Source organism: Macrotis lagotis, chromosome 5, assembly GCF_037893015.1.
Source record: "Macrotis lagotis isolate mMagLag1 chromosome 5, bilby.v1.9.chrom.fasta, whole genome shotgun sequence".
NCBI lineage: Eukaryota > Metazoa > Chordata > Mammalia > Peramelemorphia > Peramelidae > Macrotis > Macrotis lagotis.
Genome location: NC_133662.1, coordinates 265449753 through 265477713, shown reverse-complemented (window position 1 = coordinate 265477713; position 27961 = coordinate 265449753). Strand labels below are relative to the sequence as shown.

The following is a 27961-nucleotide window of genomic DNA, read 5'->3' as shown; positions in this document are numbered from 1 at the left end:
CCAAAGACAATCATGGTGGTAGACTCACAGCTTATATGCCCATTGGAAGAGGGGTGTTCCTGAGAGTGGCAAGCAAGTCTGATTGGTTAACAATTGACATTTGTCCTTCATTCTTGAAGACCAAGCTATCCGGGAGGTGATGTTATCACAAGCATGTGAATTGGATTTGAGTGAGAGGGACCAGGCTAAGTCCCCAACCTCATCTTCTTCTCTGGAGCCATCTGGATCTAATGGCTAGATATGAATCAGGAAGGCTGGAGATGGCCTTGGATGTGCATCCAGGTAAGTAATTAATGTATGAATATGCATTACACTGAGGAGCGGAACCTATTCAAATGAACTTTGTGTCACATGCTTTTGTTTTGGGCCAGGCAATGGGGTTAAAGTGACCTACTCAAGGTCACCCAGCTAAGGAAGGATCCTGTCTGAGTTTGGATTTGAATTTAGATCCTCCTGAGTCCAGGGTCAATGCTCTATCCGCTGCACCTCCCAACTTCCTCGGGTCACCTATTTTACTTTGGATTTAAGTGAGGGAGGGAGGGCTATGCAAAATCGCCAGCACAATGGCTTCCATCCCTGGGGGTCTGAATTCAATCTCATTAATAATTATGTCCTTTGAGAGACTGAACTTTGGAAATCAGGACTAAAGCAGAAGAAGATCTCCCCCAATCATTGCTTATTACCAGTTATTTTTTTTTTAACAGTACATGCTGTTGGTCGATGAGTTGCCATTTTTCTTCAATATGGGTTTGCTCTGACCATCCTCCGTGCTTGGGATTCTCTCCCTCATCTCCACCTCTGGCTTCCTTCAAGCCCCAGCTAAAATCCCATCTTTTCCAGGAAGACTTTCTTGATCACCCCCTTAATTTTAGTGTATTAAGTTTTTCTTATTGGCCATGTTTACATAGTTGCTTACATGCTGTCTCCTTCATTGGACTGTGAACTCTGTGAGGGCAAGAACTGTCTCTTACCTTTTTTAATGTCCCAAAGTTTGATAAATACTTCCTGATTGTCTAATCCTATCAGTTAAATCATGGATCTAGTCTGAAATAATAATCCTAACTGGCATTTCTAGAGCACCTTGGGGGTTACCCAGTCTTTACCTTCATTCTCCCCATCTCTCCTACCTTACATGAGATTAATCCTTCACAAGGGGCAGCTAGGTGGTGCAGTAGATAGAGCACCAGCCCTGGAGTCAGGAGGACCTGAGTTCAAATTTGAACTGAATTTGACACTTAATGATTGCCTAGCTGTGTGACCTTGAGCAAGTCATTTAACCCCACTACTTGCAAAAGAAAAAAAGAATCACAAGACAGAGTCAACATAAGTGAGAAACCAGAAAGGCAAGGTAAGTGAGATGGATATGTTGGAATTAGACCAGGATTTATGTCAGATTTCTGTTCAGGATGAAATGGTGCTCAGCGAATTTCTCAGAGCTGATACAAAAGGCATTGGGGGAAAGTCCTGCTCCTCCTCCCTGCCCCTGTGCTATTGAAGCCCCCCTGCCTCTCTCCTGGGCTCCAGAGCTCTGGGGTTACCATGGGGATGCTTTACCTCCTGTCAGGACCACATTGCTTTTCTACTTGATGCTTTGCCAAGCCAGGGAGGGCTGGGAGGCTCATTCACAATGCCTAGCCTCCCTCAGCTGGAGGGAGAGAAGGTGGAATGCAGAGGTGAGAGATTAAAAGGGGGAGGGAATGGGAAGGATGACAAGAAGGAAGGAAAATGAAGGGGAGCCCCTTGCTCCTCACTGATTTCCAGAGACGGCCTGGTTCAGTGGAAGGACACCACATCGGATGGACATTTCCAACGTGTGTGACTATGGCGAGTCACTTCAGCTACAAGAGCCTCAGTTTGTCCATCTGCAAAATGAGGCTCCCTTCTACCTCTAACTCCTGTGATGGCTCCTGCTCCTTCTACACTCTCTTTATCAGGGCTTCTTAACATGTCTTCAGCCATGGATCCCTTTGGACGCCTAACGACTCCCTTCTCAGAATCATGTTTTTAAATACATCTTAAAAAATACATAAGATTACAGAGAAAACCAATTACATATTGAAAAAGATTGAATTCTTTTTTTTAATTTCACAGTCTAGTAACTTCCTTCTTGGAATAATGTTTTTTAAATATATATATATATATATATGTATATGTATATATATATATATATATATATATATATATATGATTACCGAGAAAATCAATTATATATATATATATATATTGAAAGTCATCAAATTCTTTTTTTAAAAAACTGAGTTCAAATTTGGCCTCAGACACTTAATATTTACTTAGCTGTGTGACCTTTGGCAAGTCACTTAACCCCATTGCCTTTCAAAAAAAAAGAAAAAAAAGAATTTTTCCTCTTTATAAGATGAGGGTGAGAGAAGGACAGCATGCTCAAGAGAGATCCTGCTTCTGACTCACATCGACTCTGGGACTGTAGACAATCATTTAACCTCTCTGAGTCCCAGGCAGCTCCTCAAAACTCTGTGGAGCAGGGAAGGTGTAGACAGGACTTCCTTTTCTGGCAGCTCCCTAAAAGCCAACATTGTCATGGATATACAGATCCCTGTCTTTAGGAGAAGAGCAATGGAGGGTCACAGGTATGCTATAAGGACGTAGAGATTATGGCATTTCCCCCCAAATAAGCCCTAGCTTGATTTTTTTCCAGGACAGTTGTAATTGAAGCCCTACCCCAAAAATAAGCCCCAGTTAATATCATCACCCCGTTGGAGGCAGTGATCATATCCATTGCAATGGATGGCCATATTGAACTATAAAATAACAATAATAATATATAAATAAATAGTATTATTGGCATGAATCCATAAAATAAATAACAAATTAGAATTAAGTATTTGTAAATACCCAAGCAGGTGCTTTTGAAGGAGAGGTCAATGCTATGTAAGCAGATGAACTTGAAACGTATTGACAAATGACTAATCTGACTCCAGATGCACAGTACATGAATAAAGTGACCACTGGATAATGTCTGGATGGAAAGAAAGCCCCACCTCCAATATCTTTAAGTGTAAGAAAGAGAAGTATTTGGGTCCTTGAAACCAAAAAAGTAAAACATTGCCCACAAGCTATTGTTTTAGGAGTTGGCCCCAGAGCTCGGCTCCTTTGGGATTGGGCCCACTGGCGTGTAGCCCTGAAAACCTGAAGAATTTTGCAGGGAGAAGAGATCAAATAAGGATTCCCGCAGGAATAACTGCCCAGCTCCAGACAGCCCCTGAAAATAAGTCCTAATTCATCTTTTGGAGCAAAAACTAATCTAAGACCAGTCTTATTTGGGGAGCACGTGGTTCACTTTATAGATAAGGCCACACAGGTAGGAACAGAAGCAATATTTGAATCCAGTCCCTCTGACTCTACCTATAGGGCTCTTTCCATTGCACCATGATGCAATAGAGGCCTCCTCAAGTCATTTGACTTGCCTGGGCCCCAGTTTCCTCATTTGTAAAATGGTGGTTGGACTTGACCTCAAAGTCTCTTTTCTATTTTGCCTCTGGATCTATGATCTTGGATGGGACCTTGACTGTGTCCTTATCCTCCCTCATCCTCAGTTTCCTTCTCTGTTAGAGGAGGGGGTGGGATGGACTAGAAGGCTTTGGGGGTCCCCTTTCTGCTATTAACCTTTGATCCTCTGATGCCAAGACTAGAATGGAGGGACCCATTACCTCAGTAATATTTACAACATTCATATATAACAATTTCATGATGGATGGGGATGTGTTGTTAACCAGGAAAAAAAAGAATAAAAATCAAGGCAGAGAAGAATCCCAGGGCAGAAAACCAAATATTTGTTTTGCCTCATTTTATGAAGGAGAGAGAGACAGAGACAGAGACAGACAGACAGAGAGAGAGAGACAGACAGAGACAGACACAGAGAGACCAAGACAGAGAGACAAAGAGAGAGAGAGACACAGAGACACAGAGCGACAGAGAGAGTGAAGCGGTGGGGGGGGGGGGGACAGAGACAGAGAGAGAAAGAAAGACAGGGAGAGACAGAGAAAGAAGAGAGACAGTCAATCATAAAAGATTCCAGATAATAGAAGCTGTACTATTGGTTGGGGCCCAGCACCATCTCGTGACAATTGCTCTTCATTGCAGTCCCCTATGTTTTTTCCCGTTTCTTTTGCATTGAGAGCCATTGTAAAAAGAAATGATTGGCACTGGGGATAAATACAAAGACAAAAGAAAAGAGCTCCTGCCCACACAGGACTCACATTCCATTTTCTGCCATTTATACCACTTTTTATTCCAAAATCCTCATTGCCAGTACATTTTAGGGCACTTACACTTGTGTCAGAAAAGTGCCCACCCCCAAGAATGAACCCCATTTAACAGTCTGCACCAGGACAGGACAGTTTTAACATTCCGAACCCCTTTGAGCACCAGTCTGGTGAAGCTTAATGATCCTTCTCAGAAGTATGTTCTTAAATGCATAAAGTAGAAGGCATAACATGACAATGAAGCCAATTCTATTATAATATATTGTAATATTTCAATTTTTTAGAAAACAATTGTCAGCTCCAAGTTAAGAAGACCTGTTCCATGCCCTGACAACCTTCATCAGGTGAGAGGGCCCCTTGGCCTTAAAGAATCATTTGTGGAAAGTTTAAAGTCAGAGTGAATGATTATTGTTTTATTGACTCAATTATCTCAAGTGAACTAGAAATGAATTGAATGAAAGCTAAAATGTGTTGTGGTTAAAAAGGATTAAAGAAAATCAGTCATAGTCTTGTGGGACTTAGATAAACCAGCAAGCTGTTGAATTCCAATAGCGATGCCACCACCAAGAGGGCATCACTAGGGCCGAGAGTAGAGGACATCTCTGTCTCCCTCTCTATTGGAGGAAAATCTCCTGACCATTGGGCTTCCAGGACCACAGTTGTGGTGTTCCTGGAGCAGAATTGGTCAATGGTTGTGTCCACATTGGAAAATGAGAGGCATGCTGAGGACAAGAAGCATTGGAACTCAAAATGGCACCACCTTCTGCGACCAGTAGTGAGCTTCCCCATAAAGCAATGTCGTGGGGTCTCCACCAACGGGACAAAAAGGGACTACAAGTAAACTAGAAATCGCAAGTTACCTTTTGGCCGTGTGTTCTCTTTCAGATTCGGTCTGCCATCCCCAGGGATAAGTGTGCACAAGAAAAGAGGGAGGAGGAGGAGGAGTTTCTATTTTATCATGTGTGTAAAAAAAAATGTATCATATTATAAAGCTAATTAAGTGACTGCTAGGTGACCACTGAAAGCCCACTAGACAGAGACTTAGGAGCATGAGACACTATCCTCAGTCTTCATAGGAGACCACTGAGGGGAGCAGTCATCTGTCCTCCTCTAGCATCTCTTCCAGCCATTATGAGAAGATGGGAAAGTCCAGAGTAGCTGCCTCTCTTGATATTTAAATACATGTTTCATCCATACTTTCCAAATCACCCATCTTATGACTGTCCTTCTGTTTCTGCATCACCCTCCAAGGAAGAAGCAAAGCCAATACATATATTGGCCACATCTCACACCTAATGTTCCATTCAGCCCCTCTAGTCCTTGATTGTTTTTTCTCTACCAAGCAGAAGGTAGTGTCTTATACCAAGAGGTCACTGAATTCAGGGTAGGTCACTGCTTTGATCAGAGTTCTGATGTCTTTCTGGGTCATTTCCTTTACAAATGCAAATCTGGGCAGATCCTACCAAACTGAGAATACTTGGAATGGCCTTTATGGACATGGTTCTGATTCTGCTCATTTTGCTCTGTAGCATACAAATCCTCTTGTTTCTTCAAATTCCTCCCTTCTAATAGCTCAGTAATATTCACAACATTCATATAGAACAATTTCATGAGCCATTCCCCAAACAATGGGCCACCATTTCCAGTTCTTCACTACCACAGAAGTGCAATTATAAACACTTGGAATGCATGGGAAAATACTTTACTTGGGAGGGATGCCTACTAGTGGTATCACTGAGTCCAAGAGAATGTAGGAGCAATTCAGGGACTTTTCTCATCTTGTTCCAAATGGTTTCCAGAGAGATTCTGCCAACTACTATGGCCCTTTGGGTCACTACACTTGTCCTTCAGCCAACTAACTTTAAAAATCATGACTCTTTACACCTAAACTGACCCCATCATTCTAGCTAGCATGGATATTGTCCTTAAAGGCTTTCCAAATGCTTCATCATTTGATTTTTAACACAACTCTATGAGACAGGTGCCATTATTAATCCAACTTTACAGATAGAAAAAAAAACTGAAGCTAAGAGATATCTGAGGAAAGATTTTAACCTAGTTATTCCTGAATCTAAGTCTAACCATTAAATAACCTGACGGAGGTACAATAATATGGTTTGGGTTTGTGTATTTATTTAACAGGACCAGTCAGGCTAAAATCATATAAATAGTCATATAAATATAGTCATATAGTCTTGCTGCGGGCTTCAGCCTGGGCAGCCACGGGCGCCAGCCCAGCCCTGAGTCACCATGGGCTCTGGCCACAGTTGTACCTCGGCAGCTGTGGGCACCATGGCCCCAGTCCAGCACGGGCAGGGGCCAGGGGAAGAGACTGTTTGTCATCAAACCTTCTGAATATTACGACAAGAGATTTCTGAAGTTGTTGAGATTTTATTTATTGTCGACTGGGATTCCAGTAGCAGTTGGCATAACATTGGTGAATATATTCATTGGTGAAGCTGAATTAGCAGAAATCCCCGAACGTTGGGAGTACTTCAAGCACCCTGTAACTAGATGTATTGCTCGTTATGTTTATGAGCCTCCTGAAAAGAATTATGAAAGAACCATAGCAGTCCTTCAGATAGAAGCTGAAAAGGCTGGTCTGAGGTTAAAGTATCAGAAAACAGAAAGACTTATGCAAGGAAGAGGGGATGGATCCTGGTTGAACATTACCCAACTGTTGATAAGGAACTTATTGACAATGATCCTAAAGCAGTACCTGACTATTAAGTTATTGATTCTACATGTCTGATGTAAAACTCTCTTTTTTAATGGGGGTTAAATAAAGAAATGCATAAAAAGTAAATAAATAAATATAGTCATATAAATTAAGAGCTAAGACAGACGTCACAGGCCATCATTGTAAAATAAGGAAACTGAGGCTATTGAGTAACTTGCCCAAGTTAATATATAGTAATATATTATATTATATATTATAATATATAATAAATGATAAATGTTTACTTACTGATTTGTAGATGGATCATAAGTGATCATCAATACTGATTAATCACTGATTGTGCTTGGGCCCTCAGTAAACAAGACCAAGACAAAAAAGCCCTGCCCTCTTTGAACTTCCATTCTACTAGAGAATGCTGAGTCATTACTGTAGAAACAGGCATTTCCTAGACTCCCCATCCTGGCAAGGGAGAAGAGAGGACTGAATTAAATGCCAATACATCAGTGAGATGCAGACATGGGACTTGAGACCTGGGTCATGGATTCAGATCCAGGGGGCATCTCAGAGTGGATCATCTAGTCCAGGCCTCTCATTGTTAGAGGAGGAGAAGAAAACCTGAGAGATAAGTGACTAGATCAGGGTCACTCAGAGAAAGATTCAAAGGCCATTCTCACCCCAGGCCAAAGGCTTCCATTATGCCACTGGGCTGCATATATGTAACCACATGTTAACTCAGAGTTTATGTAAAAAGGGAAAATAAATTATGCTATGGATTCCATGAAGGAGATAGAGAGCATTCCACTTTATAAAATAAAAAAATGTATAGAATTATTTTCCTCTCATTGTCCTTAAGTTGGTACACCTCCAGTTTCTTGTTTCTTTGACCTTCAAATGAGCAGTGACAATTTAGTAGTCACCATTGCCAAAGAAAGAGGACCATGCTGTTTGTGGGGAACACCTGGTCCCAGGACCAATTCAGTCTTTTAAGAAAAGGAAAAAGAAAAAAATTTCAATCTTCCATTTCTAAAAGCAACCCAGACAATCTCTTTTCCATCAGAATAGACTCCTCACCCATTTCATTTCCAAAGTTCCAGAGATTTCAAAGAGCCTTAGAAATTAGCTGGACCATCTCCCTCCTTTCTAGACTAGAAGACCACCATAAATAGGTTACAAAGTCATATGGAGTCCCTTAGCACCTATAAATACTGTAATAAGACTTGCAAAATTTTATATTATGCTGTAAATATCACAAAGTACTTTTCTGTCTAGGAGTCCTTTGGATCCATTCATTTCATAGGTTATAAAAGAGAAGCACCTTGAGGCCAGGGACTGTCTTGTCTTTGTCTTGTCTTGTCAATACAGAGTTTTCATTTTTTTCATTTTGAAGAGGACCAATAAATGACATTATGGGGTAGTATTTGGACCTTCCCAGATTTAGATTTAAGTGAGGGAGAGCTGCACAGAGTCCACAGCCTCCCTCTCTCTTCCAGTGTCATTAGAGTCCCGGGGCAAGACAAAAGTCAGGAAGATTGGGGAAGGCCAGAAACACAGTGGATGTCCTTGGTGTCTTCAAGGTCTGGCCATGCTCTGAGCATTCCACAGCATCTGCTTCTGCCATCTCCATGGCTGTTGGAACAAATTGTTCTTATTCACTCATTTCGCTGGGGAAATCCATTGGTTACCCTCAACCAAGTTTAACCTATCTGCCAAGACATTTTTACCAAGGGGTGGCTGTGCATACTATAGCTTCTTGTAGCCACAGGTAAGAGTTGGTGTCAGGTATACCACAAAGGAGGAGGATGAGCAGTCCTGAAAAGAGCTCATCAGCCCTCACATCAGAGGTTCTGGCCCTCACTGAACACCCCACATGGCCCAATCACATAGTAGTTTATTAACAAATATTTGTTTCAACAATTCTGATTCATTATTGATTAGTCACGAGTCCTAGAATCTCCTGATCTAATAGGACAATGATAAATCACTACAGAACCATGCCAGTGACTGACAGGAAAAATGGCAAGCTTTTGTGGATGATAACGGTGGGAGACATGAGGAGGATTTGATGAGCAGAAGGTCACAACCATGGTGATGACTTTGACTATGGTAGTCATGGTGGTAGGAATGATAGGCTTCTTTTGGAGGAGGGTACACAATTTCTATTGGCTTCATCCTCAGAAATATGGAGTATTCCGAAAGTCTTAGTACAGTTTTAAACTTTACGAGTTTTAATTAGCTAGACATTGTTCTAACACTTGGGAGATACTTTGCATTTACTTCTCCCAGGTAGATGAAGGAGGGGAATGATTTCTTCCCTAACAAGATTAACAGATTGGATACAAGAATAAGAAGCATCTTCTTCATGGAGAGAGAATTGGCCTAAATTGTTGCGTATCAGAATACTGGACTAGGCTCTGGGGAGAGGAAATATGCCTTCTCTAACAAGATTAGAGGATCAGATTGGATATAAGAATAAGAAGCATCTTCTTCATAGGGAATGTTCCAAAGTTGATGATGCTTCCTGTGAGGCCCTGTCTGCAGCAAATGGGACTTTGGGGACCATTTCCTCCCTCAAAGCAAAGTAAAACATCAAATCAACAATGGTCCTGTTAAAAAAAATCCTACTCTTCAGTATTCTCATAACTTTCAGCTTTCACTTAATGGTCATTCACATATTCTGGGACAAATACAGCAGGGAGGCACAGAAAAACATCTCATTTGCCAGCATCTTCAAAAGTTCTCAGTGTTGATGTGAAGAGAAGCTTACAATGAAGCCTGGAATGTGTAAGACATGGACGCCATCATTCACTGAGCTGTCTGCCTTCCAAATTCTTTGCCTACAAATTGGGAGCATATTTTAGTCTCATTTGTTCCCCATCTATCTTTTCTCCCATTCTTCTTACCTCCTAATGAGGGCAACCCCTGGTGATCCTCAATCCACTTAAAACAATCTAGTTCTAAACTCAAGGCTCTAGTTGCCAGACCACAAAGAGGGCTGTGACAAGTAGCATTTAACTCACTGCTTAATAGATGGTTAAATTCTGAAATGTCACAATAAAATGAAGGAAATCTTTGATTTCTAAGGATAACTTTTACCCCCTAGAGGTTTTGCTAACTTTTTTGGTTCTTCTGCTCATACATTCTTGTGATAAGTGTTATTTAAACATTGTCCAGATTTGCATTCCTTATTAAGATGGATTTTCCCAGTGTCTAAATTCCTCCCTGATTGTAAAAGAAATACTTTGCTAAGTTACAGGATCTCCCTCGGACCAGTAGAAAGGCCAAAAGTTACTATTAAAAATGTGGAATTGTTTAGGCTTTTCATTAATTTTTTGTTACTTTAAAAATCACTACCTTAAATTTATGGAGCTTCAAAAGGTACTCAAAGTTCTTTTCATATTTTTTCAAAACTTCTAAGATGATGATAACATTTATATGGTACCTGCAATGAATCAGACACTATGCTAGTCACTTTATAAAAATTATCTGATTTGATTCCCACAACTCTAAAAGGCAAATAATATTAATTCCATCGTGTAATTTCCCTAGAGTGAGTCTACCTCCAATTGATCCTGACTCTGATCCCAGTGGGACTTGTTCAATCATCTTTGCAGTCAATCTGGGCAATAGCCTTCCTGGGTTTTTTGTCAAATTATCCTTCAATGAGCATCTATAAATAAATGATATTTTATATATATATATATATATATATATATATCCTAATATAAATGCTTAAGCCTTCTTCCCCCCCACCCCAATGAGATAGAAAATGAGAGAAAGAGGGAGAGTGTGTGTGTGTGTAAGAGATGGGGTGGGGGGGTCTGTCAGTTCCATTCATTTGCTTTCATCATTTCAGTTCAGTTTAACAAATATTTATTATTCCAGAGAGATGGGGAACCAACTTTTGGGGGAAAGGCAGATGAAGGGGAATGATCCCTTCCCTAACAAGATTAACAGATTGTATACAAGAATAAGAAGCATCTTCTTCATGGAGCAAGAATTGGCCTAAATTGTTGCTGCTTCCTGTGTACCAGAATACTGGACTAGGCTCTGGGGATAACAAAGGCGAAAAAAAGGTAATAAGGAAGTATGAGAGGTAACTGAGGAACTACTCAACACTTTGTAAGATGTGGGTTCCCCCATGAGAAACTGGAAGCACTAGAGAAATGAATGAATCAATGAATGCTGATGAAAAAACTATAGGCCAGACATGGTGCTAAGGGCTAATGGTACATAGACAAAATGAGGTTGTCCCTACCCTCATGGAGCTTATGTTCATATGACAGAGAAGAATTCATTCAGGGGAGTGATGAGACGGGAAAGAAGTTTCAATCTGTAATCCAACAGTCCTTTACCATGGACACAGATTACAGAGGATAGGGAAAGGCTTCATTGATGGAAAAAGTACTCACATTATTCAGATTGTTGGCTTGGTCTCAGAGAGGAGAGAAAGGAGCAACAGGTCCTAGTGGGAGAACAATCCAGAAGTGAACCAGGTAGGTTGCCTCATTGTCATCCAATTATTGGAGAGGTTGTTGAAGGGTTCCTGTTCAGGAAGCGAATCCCTTCTGAATCTGAGTTGCTGTGAAGTCATGTCCAACACCCTGTGTGGCCATTTGAAATTTTCTTTTTGTTTTTTAAATATGGAACGCTTCACAACTTTTCAGGTCATCCCTGTGCAGGGGCTGTGCTAATCTCCATATCATTCCAATTTTAGTGTAGATGCTACTGAAGTGAGCACCATTTGTCATTTTCTTGGCAGAGACACTGGAATGATTTGACATTTCCTTCTCTAACTCATTTCTTACAGATGAGCAACTGAGGCAAACAGGGTTAAGTGACTTGCCCAGGGTCACACAGCTAATAAGAGTCTGTGGCCAGATTTGAACTCAGGAAGTTGAGTCTTCCTGACTCCAGGCTGAGCAGTCTATATATAACACCACCTAGCCACCCTAGGTAGATTTTACCAAGTGAGAGCCATCTTTATGTTGTTAAATGTTTAAAATATATCCATTGAAAAGGTAGTGGATCTGATGGAGCCATGGGAAATATAACCAATATGATCTTGGGACTATATCTTATTCCATTTGTCCCCTGTAGGATGGCCCTTTGACTTTTGAGTATTCCCAGTAAACACACTTGCATTCAAGGAAGGTTTGAGATGCCAAATGAGTCAGGAGCCAGGGAGACAGAAAGTTAATTTGAGAAAGTGTGTGGGAAGAAGTAGAATCTCAACCCAGACCTGTCAAGAGAGAAGAAGTGGGAAGGCTCATTTTTCAAAGGGGTTTTTCTTGGCCAAGTAGCCTGGAAAAAATGAAGATTGGAAGGCGTAGATGTGGATCTGTGCTTGCCAAGCATGAAGTCAGGGTCAAGATGAGCTGCAGGTGGAACACAAAGCTACTCCTGCTAGCAACCCTCTGCACAAAAAACAGCCGGGGGAGAAGAAAGACCACAGAGAAAGAGGATTGTTTTCAAGCTCCATTTTTTGAGTTCTGGCATCTTTCCTCTACAAAATAATCCTACTAAATAATGAATGTTTATCCTCAGATATTTTAATAAGGATAAGGACAGACACTGGACCCATGATTTAATTGAGATAGGGAACTGCCATATGAAAAAATACCCTCTTTCACTGCAGATCATCTTCTCAGCAATTGTTTCCCAGAACATGCAAATTTCCAATCCTGCCTTCAAATCTATCTCCAGAAAATTAAACCATAGGGCAATACTGTCTAAAAAAGACATAGGCAAGACCAATATATCAGAGACCTGTGATTTCATGGGGGAGGGTTTGACAATTTTAGAAAGATTGTGACTTTGCCATGATCACGCAGCTAGGGAGGGTTGGGGAGGGGGTTGTAACTCCCTGACATCCCACCTCCTCAGGTCCCCTATCCAATCAGGGACCTTTCCATGTCCAGTTGACTTCCGCATCACTTTTCTCTGTCCTTCTCACCATTCCAGTACTTAATAAGAGCCAGACATACAGCAAGCACTTAATAAGTGCCTATTGACCTGACAGCTTCCAACTTTCCCTGTGTGGCATACCCTGTTCCCAGCTGTTGTCTCAGACTATTCCCCTCCATTTACTCTGCCCTCTTTGGACGATCCATCAACACTGGCATTTCCCAGTTTCTGGCTTCTGTTCCTCTGCTGGGACAATCTCCTCCCCCTGCCAGACCATCTTTTAAAGACCTGGTCAAGCATCACCTTCCTGATGGGGAGGGGGATGGCAGTGGTGGGATTCAAATAGATTAACAACCAGTTTTCTGCCCTAATGGCCATTTTAAGTTTACAAAAAGACATACCTAAAGGTAGTTTAATATTTCATGCATTTAATCCTCAAGAAAAATAAAAGAGGTGTCCAAGACTAGATCATGTTATATTACTCTCAAGAAGCAAACATACCCTTATGGAGCGAAAGCAGCCATGTGACCATGGCAGCCAATGGTGGAAGACAGGCAGAACCAAAACACATTTTACCTGTTCCTTTTTTCTGGTTCCATGGCTTCCAATATTAGGTGATAACCCTTGAATTGGTTCATTGTGTCCCAGATTCCTATTGGTTTCACTGTTCAGGGAACACCAGGGCACTCATAGTATCTCTGGGGAATTGGGGGTTTAACTCAAAGTGGAAAGAAATGACAGTTTGACACCCCTTGGTTGTTTGGCACTTTTTGTCTTTACACTATATGTTTGTTTACTGAAGTAACAAAAATGAGGAAATTAAAATGTATTTCATCAAAGGTATAATGAGTTTTAAGAAATGAATAAATATCACAAGCATAGTTCTGTCATTTTTTTCCACAGAATGAACAATACTACAGGTGCTTAGAAAATGCTACCACGCAAATGAATGTTAAAAGAGTAAGGAATGTAAACTTGTGATTTCTACATTGGGTGGCTACCCAGGCTCCTACCTTTTAACAGCTAATTCACTGAACTCAACATAAAATTAGGTATTGGTCCTGCTGAACTGTTACAAACCACTGAGTTATGGTGATGATAGTAGCTAATATTGGTTGGCAAAGACTCCACATTCATTATCTCTGTGATAATGAGCTATGTGCTCATTTTCCTAACAAGGAACCTGAAACATGGAGTGTCAGCTCAATTTGGCCTGGTTTCATGGCAAAACTTTCTCTGATCCTCATTCAGGATTGGAAGAAAAGGGGTACTAGGGACTTTTTGATGAGGGGGGTAGATCATGAGCCTTGGAGAGGCCTAGGAGGAGACGTCTACCTCAAGTTCAGAAGGGATCCTGCCTCAGAAGGTATGTGATTTGGGGTAAATCATGTAACCTGCTTTGTTTCCCCATCTGCAGGTGGGAGGGGAAAAAGCTCCATGACCTCTCAGGACTGTCTGTGTTCCTGCATTTAGAGCTGGAGTCCTCTGTAGAAAGACCGTCACTGACCATGGAAGCTGATGGGACCCCCAAGTGAAGAGGGAAGAGAGGAGAGTCTGGGAGTGGCTGCTCCCTCCACTTCCAAGCTCTGAGAGAGTGGGAAATCCACTGCAGAAGGCAGAGAAGGAATTAGCAGACAGGAGCATGTGCTTAATAAACACTTTTTGATTAAATGATGATCATTGACGCTTTTCTTAGGCCCCAGACCTTCTCCCTCGAAGGGATGGATTTACTGCTCTCAGCATCCTTCCGAAAGAACAAGTTTGTCAACCCCTTTGGAGTTATGTTCACAGGCTGCCAAAAGATGATTTGCAACTGATTTTTAAAATGCAAACTTAACATTTTTCTACAAAAAGGGTTCATAGTCTTCTCAGGAGGGAGGGTTGTTTTCTGAAAATTAATTCTGCTTTTCTGGTAAATGAAATCACTGGTGTTGCTTGGGGCACACCGGAGGTGTCTTGTCCGGCCTCCTGTCTCTGTGGCCGGTTGTGCCGGATGGGCCTCCTTTCCTTCTGCAAAATGGCAGCGCTGGCCCGGGGTCGGGGAGGGCCGGCACACCTCAGACCTGGCAAGGGGGCAGCGTTCTCCCGCATGTGCCTGCCGGGCGGATCACCCGCCTGCAGTCGGAGGACCCGAGTTCAAATCCGGCCTCGGACACTTCACGATGACTTAGCCGAGCGGCCCTGGGCAAGTCACTTGGCCCCGCCGGCTTGCAAAACCCCCCACCCAAATGTCCTGGGCTCCAGGGTGCCCGGTGCCCAGTGCCCTGGCCAGCACCGCGGCTATTCAGCAGCCTTTGCCAGGCGCCGTTGTGTGGGCAGTCCCGGGGGCGCCCCGGCCCCAGACCACCCGGGACCCCCAGGCGCGGCCGGAGGAGAGGCCGGGCCCCGCGCGTTCGCAGCCCGGGCCGTGGGGGCCTCCGGTAGCTGGGCCGGACGAGGGGGCTGCGGGGCCAGGCCAGGCGGGCCGGGGGCCGGGGGCCGGGGGGCTCGGCGCGGCCGCACCGGACCGCTCTCCTGGGCTCTAGGGGTAACGGTCCCCCTCAGCAGGGTCCCCGGGGGGCCGCACCGCCGCCCGGGCCCAGGGGGCACCGAGGAGGAGGCCCCGCCCCCGGCCCGCCCCCGGCCCCGCCCGGCCCCGCCCCCGGCCCGCCCCGGTGAGGCCTCCGGAGCATCGAGACGTCGGGGCGGAGCGGCCGCTGGGCGGGGCCTCGAGGAGGAAGCCGGAAGCGGGAAGCCGGAAGCCGGCCCCGCGAGGCAGAGCAGCCGGAAGTCGGGGGGCGTGTCCCCGGAAGGGCGGGCGCGGGGAGCGCGTCATCGTCGGCGCGACGCCGCCTGAGGGAGCCCGGGGTCGGCGGCCCGCGGCGAGCTCGGGGGCCCGGCCTGAGGCGGCGGCGGCGGCGGCGGAGGCCCAGGCCCCGCGCGGGGGGGAAGATGCCCGTGGCGGTGATGGCGGACAACGCCGCCTTCAGCTTCAAGAAGCTGCTGGAGCAGTGCGAGAACCAGGAGCTCGAGGTAGCGGCGGCCCGGGGGGGCGGGGGGAGGGGCCCCGGGCCCGGGGGGCGTGTTGGGGGGCGGCCCACCAGACACCCCGAGATCCCCGGGCGCCCCCGCCCGCCTGGCCCCTCTGCTTCCGCCACTGGAGGTCAAGGCCAAGGCCGCCCCGAGGGGCCCGGGCGGAGGCGCCAGTTCAGCCGTGGGCGTGGGGGAGGGGAGGAGGCCGACCCCACTGTGGGCCCCCGGGGGCGCCCCCGCCCCCCGCCCCGCGTCCACGCCCGCGCCGCCGCGCCTGGTGGAAGAGGAGCGTCCGCAGAGCCTCACCTGCGCCTCACCTGCGCCTCACCTGTGCCCTGTCTCCTAGGCCCCCGGCGGAATCGCCACGCCCCCCGTGTACGGGCAGCTGCTGGCACTGTACCTGCTGCACAACGACATGTGAGCCGGGGCGGGGGGCTTCTTAGGTCGGGGCCAGACCAGGCGCCTCGGGGCCATGGGCCCCTCGGGGCGCCCCTCCCCCACCCTGTGCCAGGGATCCAACACTTAGGTAGAAGCCAGGTGAGGGCCCGGGTGGAAGCCGAGGGAGATGCCCGCTGGCCTTTGTAGCCGGACCCGGGCGAGCCGCCGCCCCAGAGGAAGGCAGGCCCCGGTGGTGGCAGCCACGTCCGAGCATCCCGGTCAAAGGGCCCCGCTTTACTGGACACCGCCCTGGGGACCCTGTGGCACCCGAGCCAGATTACAGTGGGCTCAGGAGGCGTTCGGCCAAAGAAAGCCACAGGCGATCCGCCCTAGATCCGTTGGTCGGGGTCCTCTAGGTCAGCATGGGGCCTGTGGCTTTGATGCCCTCGTTTGGCCCAGGACTTTAAATCCTCTCTGGGCATCCCCTGAGTGGCTCCAGCTTCCGGAGCTCTCCCTGAGTCGGCCGGACAGGCTCCTGTGCAGTCTGCTCCCTTCCACCTCTGTGAGTCTGTGTGTCTGAGTGACTGTGTGTGTGTGTGTGTGTGTGTGTGTGTGTGTGTGTGGCTGTATGTGTCCATGTGTGGCTGTATGTGTCTATGTGTGTTTGCCTGTGGCTGTATGTGTCCATGTGTGGCTGTATGTGTCCATGTGTGGCTGTATGTGTCTATGTGTGTTTGCCTTGGCTGTATGTCTGTGTGTGTGTGTGTGGCTGTATGTGTCTATGTGTGTCCGTGTGTGGCTGTGTCTGGATGCATGGGGGCATTGTGTCATCACACTCTGTGCGTCTTTGTCCAAGTGCTGAGGCTTTGTGGACCTCAGGGTCATGACTCAAGAGAAAATCAAAGTGAAAATGTTCTCAGAGTGTATTTAAGATAAGATTCTGGCTAGGAGGTTGGTTTCCTTCCATCTGCCTTTTTAAAGGGCCTGCCTTCATCTTGAGAGAGACGCTTGGGTTTGAAGTTCATTAAGCCCCCCTTCTGGTTAGAGTTAGGTTCTGACACTGATAAGAAAGACAAACCCTCCTCCTTCCCCCCAATATGGTCAGAAGCTAGAACCAGAATTTCCACTCTTACACTTAGCCTGCCACAAAGCCCCTTGAGAAGTCCTCAGGTTCCCTTTCATTTGTTCTTGAAGGAACTTCGGCAGGGCCTGTTGCTCAGGATTGCTTGGGACCTGCCTTAGATGAGGTAAACCCAGGCTAGTGCTTGGACCATCCTCTGCCAGGCCAGGAGTCTGGTCCTGCTGCCCCCAGAGAATGGATTCTAGAGCTGGGGGATTTAAATGTTTTTAAAAACCATTCTGTAGCACTAGGATATTTACCTAATGAAGCAAATGTTAATTGTTGTTTTTTCCTTTGGGGATATATATTTGTAATATATAAATTAGGAATAATGCCCGATATCTTTGGAAGAGAATCCCTCCTGCTATAAAATCGGTAAGTCAGCTCCTTGTATGTCTTGACTCCTCTGTGACATTATTGTGCTTAAAATCCATTTGTAAAAGGGCCGGGTGGGGCCGGGATGAAGCCTGGTCCTTCCTTCCCTTCCTCCCATATGAAAACTCCACTTCACCTTGTGCTTGAGAAGAGTGGGCTCTTGTTCAGCGCCCACTGACACAGTTTCACTCTTTCATATATCTTAAAGCCCTGCCATGAGCTCAGTTACACAAGGCAGAGCTAGGGAGAGTCTGGTTCTCAAAACCTTTTTACCATATGCTGTCACTGCCTGATACCCTCATGGCTGCCCACAGACATTGCCCATACTCCTAAATTGTGTCAGCCCAGGCCGGCCTGGCTTGGCAATCCCAGACTCAGAAGGCTTGGGGGGGGCCCTCCAGGCCAAGGAGTACTTGGATGGGCTGGGCTTGCTGCTTCTCCTAGAAGCTAGAAAGACTTTGATAGTCTTGGCACACTCTGACAGTGGAGGGCCGGCCTGGCTGTGTTCTGGTGAGCTCATCCCCAGAAGATCTGTGGGGGAGGGGGAACACAGACCCTGGACTTTTGCCAGCTTCCCCATGGGGAACGCCAACGGCTTCATGGATCTTTTGAAGTTTGACAAAGGGCTTTCTAGAATGACATGGAAGAAGTGCTTCATGGATCTTTTGAAGTTTGACAAAGGGCTTTCTAGAATGACGTGGAAGAAGTCAGCACATGCTGCTCAGCTGTTCTGATGACCACCAACTGAGGGTGGGTTGTTAGCCAACTCCCAGCTCCTAAGAGTGAGAAAGGAAATTTTGAAATTAGAAAATATCTATAATTTTTTTTTTTTTTGCTAACTTCTATATCAGTGTAGTAAATGCTCAGGGTCTCTCCTCCTGGCTTTCCTCCTAAGGGTCTATCTTGAAATGGAGCAGGCAGCCTTTGGGTTTTTTAGTAGGAGGCTTTGTACTCCTACATTAATCTTTGGTTTTGAAATACTCTTAATGAGAGCCACAGTTCGGCAGTCCTGAGGCTGGATCGTTTGGAATTTCAGATACTTCTCGTTGATTTTGAACTAGAAAAGCACACTCCCAGGTGTGGCCCAAACCTGGTTAAAATGTCATTGGGAAATAGTTGGCCAAAGATATAAAAATAGAATTAAACAGGAAAGCTGTTTAAAAGTAAGTCAGCATGTGGCCTGGGGGGATCCTTGGTGCCATGGCCCCTGGTTCTGTCTGAGCCCATGGATCAGCCTGCAGCAATTGATGCCCACTGCTTTTTATACTGACATTTGTTCATTGTTTGTGTTCTCTCTGAATCCAGGGTTCATTGTGGGGTGTTGAAGTGTAGTGAAGGTTCTCTGTTTGTTCCAGGCAAATTCTGAGCTTGGTGGAATCTGGTCAGTAGGACAGAGAATCTGGCAGAGGGATTTCCCAGGGATCTACACAACCATCAGCTCACACCAGTGGTCAGAGACCATCCAGCCCATCATGGAAGCCCTAAGAGGTAGGACCTAGTTTCTTTTTTGTTGCTTTATATTTAAATTTAAGGCAATGAGGTTAAGTGGCTTGCCCAAGGCCACACAGCTAGCTCATTATTAAGTGTCTGAGGCCGCATTTGAACCCAGGTCCTCCTGACTCCAGGGCCGGTGTTCTATCCACTGCCATCTAGCTGCCCCCAGTAGGATCTGGTTTTTGCTGAAGACTCAAATGCACATTCACTTCCCTCCCTATGTTTTTTAAACTTTAGGTAGATCAGTAGTATGAGTGGAAAATCGAATTTTTTTTTAAATGAAAAAGATGGTTTTCAAAATTTCATGACCTTGGATCATGACCCCGTATTAATCTGAGATCCTCTACAGTATGAGCAGCAGCCCTGAGGTTGGCCCCCGGGACCTGCATTGGCTCTCTAGCATCCCTTGGATTGAAATCTTCTTGAAGTAGTTCTGTTGTTTTGTTGTTTACTTGAAGAGAATCTGGCACTGCCCAGACTTTGAGGACCAAAGAATTGTTAAAGAAATTCAAACTTGGGGCAGCTAGGTGGTGCAGTGGATAGAAAACCTGCCCTAGAGTCAGGAGGACCTGAATTCAAATTTGGCCTCAGACAATTAATGCTTATTTAGCGATGTGACCTTGGGCAAGTCACTTAACCCCATTGCCTTGCCAAAAAAAAAAAGAAAGAAATTCAAACTTGTCGGTCTTTTTTAGAACCAGGACTATTTTGCCAGAAAAGCAAGCTTAGAAACACCCATGGTGCCAATCAGTGATTAGCCCAAGGTCTCCAAGCTGGCCTGGGTCAGAGCATTCTATTGACTTGATTGTAAGGAAAAAGTGGAGGACTGATATTAGCCCCCACAGTCACATAATCTCTTCAGTCACTCCATTCCATGGGACCCCACTCCTGTGCCCATGTCTGGTTTCTCATCCCATAGATGTTGTTCATTGCGTGCGGGTGTCTCTCTGCTGGGCACCTTGGGCAGCCAGGCCTTCCTGCCCTCCAGAGGTGGGCACACCAGGCCTCTTGGACAGTCTCTCTCTTTACCCCAAGTGCCAGTGTTGTGCTTCCAGCTGCCCCTGGCTCATCTACTCTGGGGTCCTGTTTGACCCTTCCATGTGATGTGTCTAAAGCTAAACTCCAGCCATCTTTCTTCTCCAAATTGCTCTTTTTCTCTTATTGGTATTGCTATCACTCGTTTTTCCAGGTCACTTGGCCCTTTCCATGTTCCCAAGAAACTAGGAAACACTGAGACAGAGCAGGTTTCATTTTGCAGGAGCTCCTACAGACCCACAAAACCATGAGCCTGGACCCCAAAATGTATTACAGGCCGGATCCTTGAATGCAAACATCGATTCCTTCTCTTGAGAATCTTGTCCCTGTTTACCCCAAAAACCCTGCCCAGAAGATCCAGGAGGGCCTTGGAGATCTCCCCCAATCCATGGGATGACACTGCAGTGAGCTCTGAAAGCTATCTAATCAGGGGGAGTATGAAAGTTGAGAGGAATCAGAAAGGGGGTCACCAGCCTGGCTGGGCTTTCTTTTAAAATTAGGGAGAACTGACTGGTGGTTGTTGTCCAGAATGTTAGGAGAGCCCGGGAGCCAGGGCAAGGGTGGTGCCAGTGTCACATGGAAGGAGCTCTTGAGACAGGAAGGACAAGGAGGCTGCTGCTGACAGCCAAGGCTGAAGCTGACCTGCCCTCAGGAAGCTCCTGTTCCATTGGAGTAATCCAAGGAGGGGAGTAGGGAATGTTCCAGGTGTGGCAGAGGCCAGGATGCCCTGGCTTCTGAGAGGAAGAGTAGGAAGGCCTGGGGGAGCCCAGTGTGAGAGACCATCAGACATCTCTTCAGTGGGAAGTGGGGGACAGAGGCCTCGACCCAGCTCTGAGCCTCAGAACGCCAGCTGGATGGGGGACTTTGGTTTGGTAAAGGGTGGCGGCCCCTTGCCTCCTGTCCTTGGGGACAAACTGGACCTGCTTCTGTCAGTGAGAGAAGGGTGCCCCCTCTTGGAAAACCCTTGCTCCTGATTGGTCAGAATGTGTAGGATGTTTGGGGCTCACACAGCCACCCCTCTCCATTATCCTCTGCCTTGTAGAGCCCTTCTCAGTGTGCCCCCTGTGCACCCCACTTCTTAGCCCACTTGATCTTACCATTGTTCCAGAGATCCTCTGGCCCTCCTCACTGTACCCTCTGTCTAGAGGGCTCCCTCTCCTCATCTTGGTCTTGTGGAATTGTGAGCTCCCTCCAGATCCACCTCAAGTGCCCCCTCCCACAGGAACTCCTTACTGCCTCCCCTGGAGCCAACAACAGGCTGTGGCTGCCCTCCGCTGGGATGCAGATCAGAGCCTGGGCTCTAGCTGCCCTTCTCTCTTGGCACCATGCATGTCGACCACTTGTCCATCGCTGCCCATCCTCTGGGTTCCTGCACTTCCTGGACTTGTTTGTGATGTCTTCCCTTCACTCCTCCACAATCCCTTCTTTGTCCCTCAGCCATGACCCAGCTCTAAGAAAAGGTCCTAAAACCTGGGCCTTTGTTTCAGGGTGCAGGGGGAGGGCATTCCGAGCCAACCAACCTCTCCAGCTAATTCTGGTCTCCAGTCATCAGGTAGATGGGGGCCTCTCTTAGGGCTTCCATCACAATTGTAGAATCACCTCAGCTGCTGTTTTACCTTTGGGTGATTCCCTTTACCCAGCAGTTCACACCCCCTCCCCCATTGATCCCTGGGCAAAGTTGTTTTTACCTCCTGAGGACCAGCCCGCTGGGCTGATACTGCCCCTTCCAGGTCTGCATCAGGGGGCCAAATGGGACTGAGGCCCTTGTCACCCAGCCTGGCACTGATGACCAGTGAAACATCCCTCAGGCCTCCCCAGGCCGCTTCTCCTCAACGGGCAGAGCCGGGGCTTACCCCCCACATTGGGCAGTGGCATCAGAAGGAGCTAACTCCCTTCCAAGACATACCAGGGCTGACCACTGAACTGGAGGGGGCAGCTAAGAAAGCCGCCGGTGATTTCTGTGGCTCTGACTGCCCAGGGGCTGGGGGACTCAGTGCCTGAGTGGGACCCTGGCCTTCTGAATGATTGTACAGGGTCCATGTTAAGTTAACCAAATGCATCTTTGTGTAAAATACTTCTTTCTTTCCAAGTTAGCTTTTTTATGATCTAATGCTGTAAATCTTCAAGAGAGATGCCATGTTTAAAACTTACCCATAAGCACATAGCCCCGTGGACCCTGAGGAATGGGGGAGGGGGGTGGATGTGCTTGAAGATCTCTCCCTCTTGTTTCCCTGTCTTGCCAGGGAAAGTAGTGGGAGGCCAGATGATGACTGTTCTTTGTTCATTCACCAGATGCCACAAGAAGAAGAGCCTTCTCCCTGGTTTCTCAGGCCTACACCTCGATCATCGCCGATGATTTTGCAGCATTTGTTGGACTTCCTGTAGAAGAAGCTGTGAAAGGTAGCTTGGCTCACTGTCCTCAGGTTGTTTAGGCCTCTTGATCAGGAAAAACAAAAGAGGCCCTGGACCTTAGGAAGCCAGACTTATCTGTGTCGTTCCCCCCCCCCCCCCCCCAGCCTCATCTTACTGTATCGCCCCCTCCCCCCAGACCCATCTTACCCATGTCCTCCTCTCCCCCAGCCTCCTCTTACTCATGTCCTCCCCTCTTACCTTCATGCCAACCTTTTTGCTACTATTTTTCCCCTCTGACTTCAACATATCTGAACCCACCTTTCCCTCCTCCCATTCTGACTACATGGTTTTTTTCCCTCCTCTTCTTCCTTCTTCCAAGAGAAGGGCTGACATGGTTCATAAGAAATGAAGCATGACTAGGCCTGGGGGCAGTGAGCCTCTGACCCGAAGCCCAGGCAAAGCCACTGAGTGGGCAAGGCCAGAATTGTAGGGGAGCCCTCCCTGCATTCGGGGTGACTGCCTTTCTCTTCCTCATGAGAAGCTTAAACATTGCAGCTTCCTATCTGAGATGGGGTCCTTGAATCCCAAGAACCCACTTTTTTTCCCCCAAGTATTCAGTTTGGTTTTTTTTTCCCTTTAAAAAAAGAAACATTCATTTCAGGGCTTACAATTTCAAGTCATATCATCTTTGGTGTTTAAAAAAAACCCAATATAAGTTAACGGGAAGGAATCGTTTTGCTATAATGTAGGCTTGCTGAGATAATCACATCCTTTAAGGTGTCTCATCAGTTCTGCTCTGGTTTCACTTCTGTATTTAACCTGTTTCTATAATTTTGATTCCTAGCCTCTAGAAAAAGTTATTTGTGAGTGATAGATAAAAATTAGACTCAAATGAATGTTTCAACAGAATCAGAGAGACTCTTGGAATCAAGAAGCCCTGAGTTCAAATTCTGTCTCACATACTTGGTGGACCTTACAAATGACTTAATCTCTGGGCCTCAGTTTTCCTATATTCTGTAAAGATAATTCTGTTTAAAAAAGAACAGTTTTCTGTAAAAATAGGGATGATAATAATCATTTACCTGTGAGTGATTCTGAGGATGAAATGAGCTCCTCAATAGACCATTTTGTAATTTTTATTATTTCTAAAAGAAGTATTTCTGCAAGACCAGGCATCTTTCACAGTGAATATTCTGAAAAACACCTCTGACAAAAGCAGATAAAATTGCAGAGAATCACAGAATTCATTCCCCCTATTTCAGGTGTCAGTGAGGACCTCGGGTAGGATTTGATGATAAATATTTGAGGACTGGTTCTAGAGCGGGTTTCCCTCCGTCCTGACCAGGGTCCTTGCGACCTGGTCCTTCTCTGTCCACCCAGTGGTCATATCATTCTAACTTTTCCATGCTTTGTCCTAGGTGTCTTAGAACAAGGATGGCAAGCTGACTCCACCACGAGGATGGTGATGCCCAAGAAGCCCGGTAGGTGGCGCTGCAGCTCCATGGCCCAGCCTTGGCCTCCATTACAATCCAAAGATGTCCCAGGGCGGTCCTGCTCACAAAATGGACGGGATTCAAGTCAAGGTTTTAAAACGCATGATTCAGAGGCAGGAATTAGAACTCCTATAATCTTTGTCACTTTTTGAAAGTTGCCTTTCCTTTCCATGAGAAATTGGATTGGATTCCCCCAACTTAGGAGACAAGAGGAGGCACAGTGGTTCTGCCCTTGGGAGCTCAGAGATCCTGAGGGTGGTCAACTATCAGAGCAGATGAAAATTGTCTTCAGAGTAGAGGTGAGGGGTTCCAGATGTGGGAATCTTCAGGCTCAGTGGGGATGGGGCACAGGCAGAATGCTGTCCAGGCTTCAGGAGGACAATGCCCTTCCCTCCCTCCCTGTGTTTCGTGATGCTTCTGAAGGAACTGGATAAAAAAAAATGGATCCTGTCCTTGGGTGGTTGACAGAACAGAGCCCATAGGCAGAGGAAGTGAAAGAGAAAATGCAACTTTGGAGCATCGGTGTGAGCTGTTTATGACAAAAACATTGTTTCTCTCTGTGCAAGATGTTCACAACTCAGAGGATATTGGTATCCATGGCCGGGGGGGGGGGGGGGGGGGTGACATCAGATATCCAATACTTAGTTGGTCCTCTCTCTTGTTTAAAGTTTGTATCCTAAATGGGGAAAGGCCTTAAACTCTCAGTGGAAACTACTGGGTTTTTGAGCAAACAAGGATTTTTTTCAGTAAATGAGAAGAAACTAACAAGAATGAGCAAAGTTTAGACAAATTTTGGGATTGATAGGCTTGAGCATTCTGTCTTTCCTCTGAGTGCTCATTAGGGAATCTGTTGCCTTGGAAGGGAAAGTGCCTTGGTCCCAGAGCTTGGCCCTGGGCTGGTTGACATTCACAATTTAGATAAAGGTCTTGATGGCATGTGTTGAATGTACAGATGACGCAGAGAGTACTGAAACATGGGGCCAAACTGAGTAAGAAGAAATGTCAAGTCTGGCCCTTTGGTTCAGAATGACCCTTTACGAGTTGGATGTGAAGTCACCCCTTGGCTTGACAAGATGCTGAAGATTTTCCTAGATGTGCCACATCACTCTATTAGACTAAACTCGACTCAAGTCATCTGGGTGGCGCCTCTGGCCCACAAAGCTCATGGACACAGGCTATGGAGGCAGAGTCCTAGCTTGAGGCCTGGAACCTGGCTCAGGCCTTCCTGGCCTTTCTGCCTGTTGTGGATATTCATTAAAGGCTTTTGATCAGTTGACAAAAGCCTTATGTTTTATGCATTTATAAGTTTGTATGAAAAACATTGTAACAAGTGCTTTGACTTTTCTTACCTGCAGGTTCCCTGGATGTTTCCTTTAACAGATTTATTCCTCTATCAGGTTGGTAGTTTCCATGGATTTACTCTAATATGCTCAAGAAACATTGAATTTTTAAAGAATTTTCTTGGATTTCCTTTTCTTTTTGTTCAGTTGTTTTCAGTCATGTCTGACTTGATGACTTTTTTGGGGGTTTTCATGGCAAGATACTGGAGTGGCTTGTCATTTTTTTTTTCTAGTTCATTTTATAGATGAGGAAACGGAGGCAAATAGGATTAAGTCATTTGCCCAGGGTCACACAGCCAGTGTCTGAGACCAGATGGGGCAGCTTGGTAGTGCAGTGGACAGACCATTGGCCTTGGAGTCAGGAGAATTTGAGTTTGAATCCCACCTGGCACACTTGATACTTTCTGTGTACCCTTGAGCAAGTCTGTGCATTCAGAGCCTGCTTTAGTTGCCCTGATTTATCTCTGGCTACCAAACCCTGATACCCTGGAGGAGAAAGTGAGGCTGGGGGCTTTAGTTCCCCACCCCAACCCAAATCCAATTCACATGCTTGAAGGACAAACAAAAACATACTGACTTCAAGCCCAGTGCTTGATCCATTGTGCTATCAAGCTGCCCCATATGTTAACTGTAGTCTCAGCTAGAAGACAGACTTAATGTTAGCTTTTTGTTTCCATTATGAAATATTACAGTCCTGTTCCTGGTTGTCATTAGATGGCCTGGGGTTCCTGTTCTCCACTTGGGACTGACTTGTCCGACCTTATGAGGGTGTGCTTTGTGACCATGGGGTCCTGAATTAAGGCAGATGAAGGTTCCAGTTGTTTTCTTAAAGAATCCTGGTCTGATATGATAGTTCAACAGGGTAACTGTGGGGACCAGGACCCTCCCTAATGGAACAGTGACTGATTTTTAAAGGTTGTGGGCTTTGACATAGTAGTAGATCACTTTGACTTAGGTTGGTGAGGGTGCAGGGTGGGCATGAGGCTTCAGTGCCTTGAGGGGCCTTGCTCTGCCCCCTTGTGTGTTAACCTCCTGTTTGCATTGAAATTCCAAAGTATCAAAGGATAGGCTGACCTCCCAGCTGGCTTCTTTTGAGGCCAGTTCAGGGCTTTCTGAGACTTCTTGGATTGTCCAGAAGTAACCAAGTAGCTGTCCTTTATGACCTTCAATTTTTTCTCCTGGATTTTTCTCTTGTTCATTGTCCTCCCCCCGCCCAAGGCAGTGGGGTTAAGTGACTTGCCCAAGGTCACACAGCTAGGCAATTATTAAGTGTCTGAGGCCCTATTTGAACTCAGGTCCTCCTGACTTCAGGGCTGGTGCACTATCCACTGCACCACCTAGTTGTCCCTTCTCTTATTCATTGAAAGGGAAATTAAAAAGAAATATTTTTGACACCCAACAACCCAGACCTTTTCTTATTTATTATTTGCTAAATCACAATCTAAAGAAAAAATGGATACCTTGTTCTTAGATATTTGACTTGACCCTCAAAAGCTTTCTAGTGACCATGAAACAAGTAAATCCTAATCCAAAGCAATGTCTTTTTAGAGGTTGAGGGCTCAGGAGCTGAATGTATAGCCTCTTATAACATATTTATGTCTCCTTTTCTTGTTTTTTCTAAACAGAGCCTGTTCCAGTTCCCCCAATCCCCAATGAACAACAGTTAGCCAGATTGACCGACTATGTGGCTTTTCTCGAAAACTGATTCATCACCTTTTCTGTTCGAGATCAAACTTGGGAATCCCGTATACCAACCAGTCTGAAAAAGCAACATTTGCACTGTGTTCTGTTGGATGAAACCCCCTGATGTTCTTGATTAGAACATGGGATAAAATATATGTTAGATACAGTTTTTTTGGTCTTTAAACATTGTGCTGAATTCATCATTGAACGGCTTCTTAGACCCACAATATTTATTAATATGGAGTACAACAGTATTATGTGGCTAGGTCTTATTCTGTAGTGATTCCTGGTGGAGAAACATACCTGTCTCCCTCAGTGGATTTAAAATGCAATAGGCTGGCAAAGACAACTATCTTTTTTTTTTAAACAAACTGGTCAATCTTAGCTCTTCTCTGCTGATACTTTCCGTCTACCCACTGCTGGCAGTGAGGAACTTGCCACGAGCGGGGACAGAGGCCCTGAAAGGAGCCATAAAAAGAGGACAGATCCTCAGAGGAGGAGGGAGAATGCTGGATAGGAGGGGCCTGGTTCAGTCAGAGCCATCTGTAAAGGAAGGGGAATGAGTCCAAAAGCGATGCTGCTGCCTCTTAGCCACCTTCCCAAAGAGAAGCCCCTCCCTCTCCTCAGACTCATGTGGGGCCCTGCTGTTGGGGGGCCTCTTGAGGAGGGCCCTGGAACTGGGTCTGGAGGAGGGCTGGGCCTGTCTTTGCTGAAACGGCTGGTTGACAGCAACCCAGAAGCTGCTTAAAAAGAAGCTGTATTACAGAGAGGATCTAGACCATCCAATTGAACTCCAAGAACAGGGCTCTTGACATTCTGGAGTTTAAAGTTGGTTCTGTGTTTGGAAAGATGAA

The 27961-nt window shown here is 46.0% G+C and overlaps 1 protein-coding gene, 1 non-coding gene and 1 pseudogene across 2 annotated transcripts; 2 read left to right on the top strand and 1 right to left on the bottom strand.

Annotated features, from left to right (window-relative positions):
- The first annotated feature begins 260 nt into the window (after positions 1 to 260).
- LOC141489558 (NADH dehydrogenase [ubiquinone] 1 beta subcomplex subunit 5, mitochondrial pseudogene) lies at positions 261 to 6971 on the top strand (annotated as a pseudogene).
- Positions 6972 to 11555: 4584 nt separating this feature from the next.
- LOC141490280 (U6 spliceosomal RNA) lies at positions 11556 to 11659 on the bottom strand. The gene has a single exon (XR_012469133.1). It is a non-coding gene; the product is annotated as a U6 spliceosomal RNA (small nuclear RNA).
- Positions 11660 to 15649: 3990 nt separating this feature from the next.
- Positions 15650 to 27291, top strand: COPS8 (COP9 signalosome subunit 8). Its single transcript, XM_074189797.1, has 8 exons — positions 15650 to 15837; positions 16184 to 16254; positions 17662 to 17710; positions 19066 to 19198; positions 22532 to 22639; positions 24010 to 24072; positions 25440 to 25481; positions 27050 to 27291. Exons 1-8 carry the CDS (start codon positions 15757 to 15759, stop codon positions 27127 to 27129), a joined length of 627 nt encoding a protein of 208 aa, XP_074045898.1. The 5' UTR covers positions 15650 to 15756; the 3' UTR covers positions 27130 to 27291.
- The last annotated feature ends 670 nt before the right edge of the window (positions 27292 to 27961 follow it).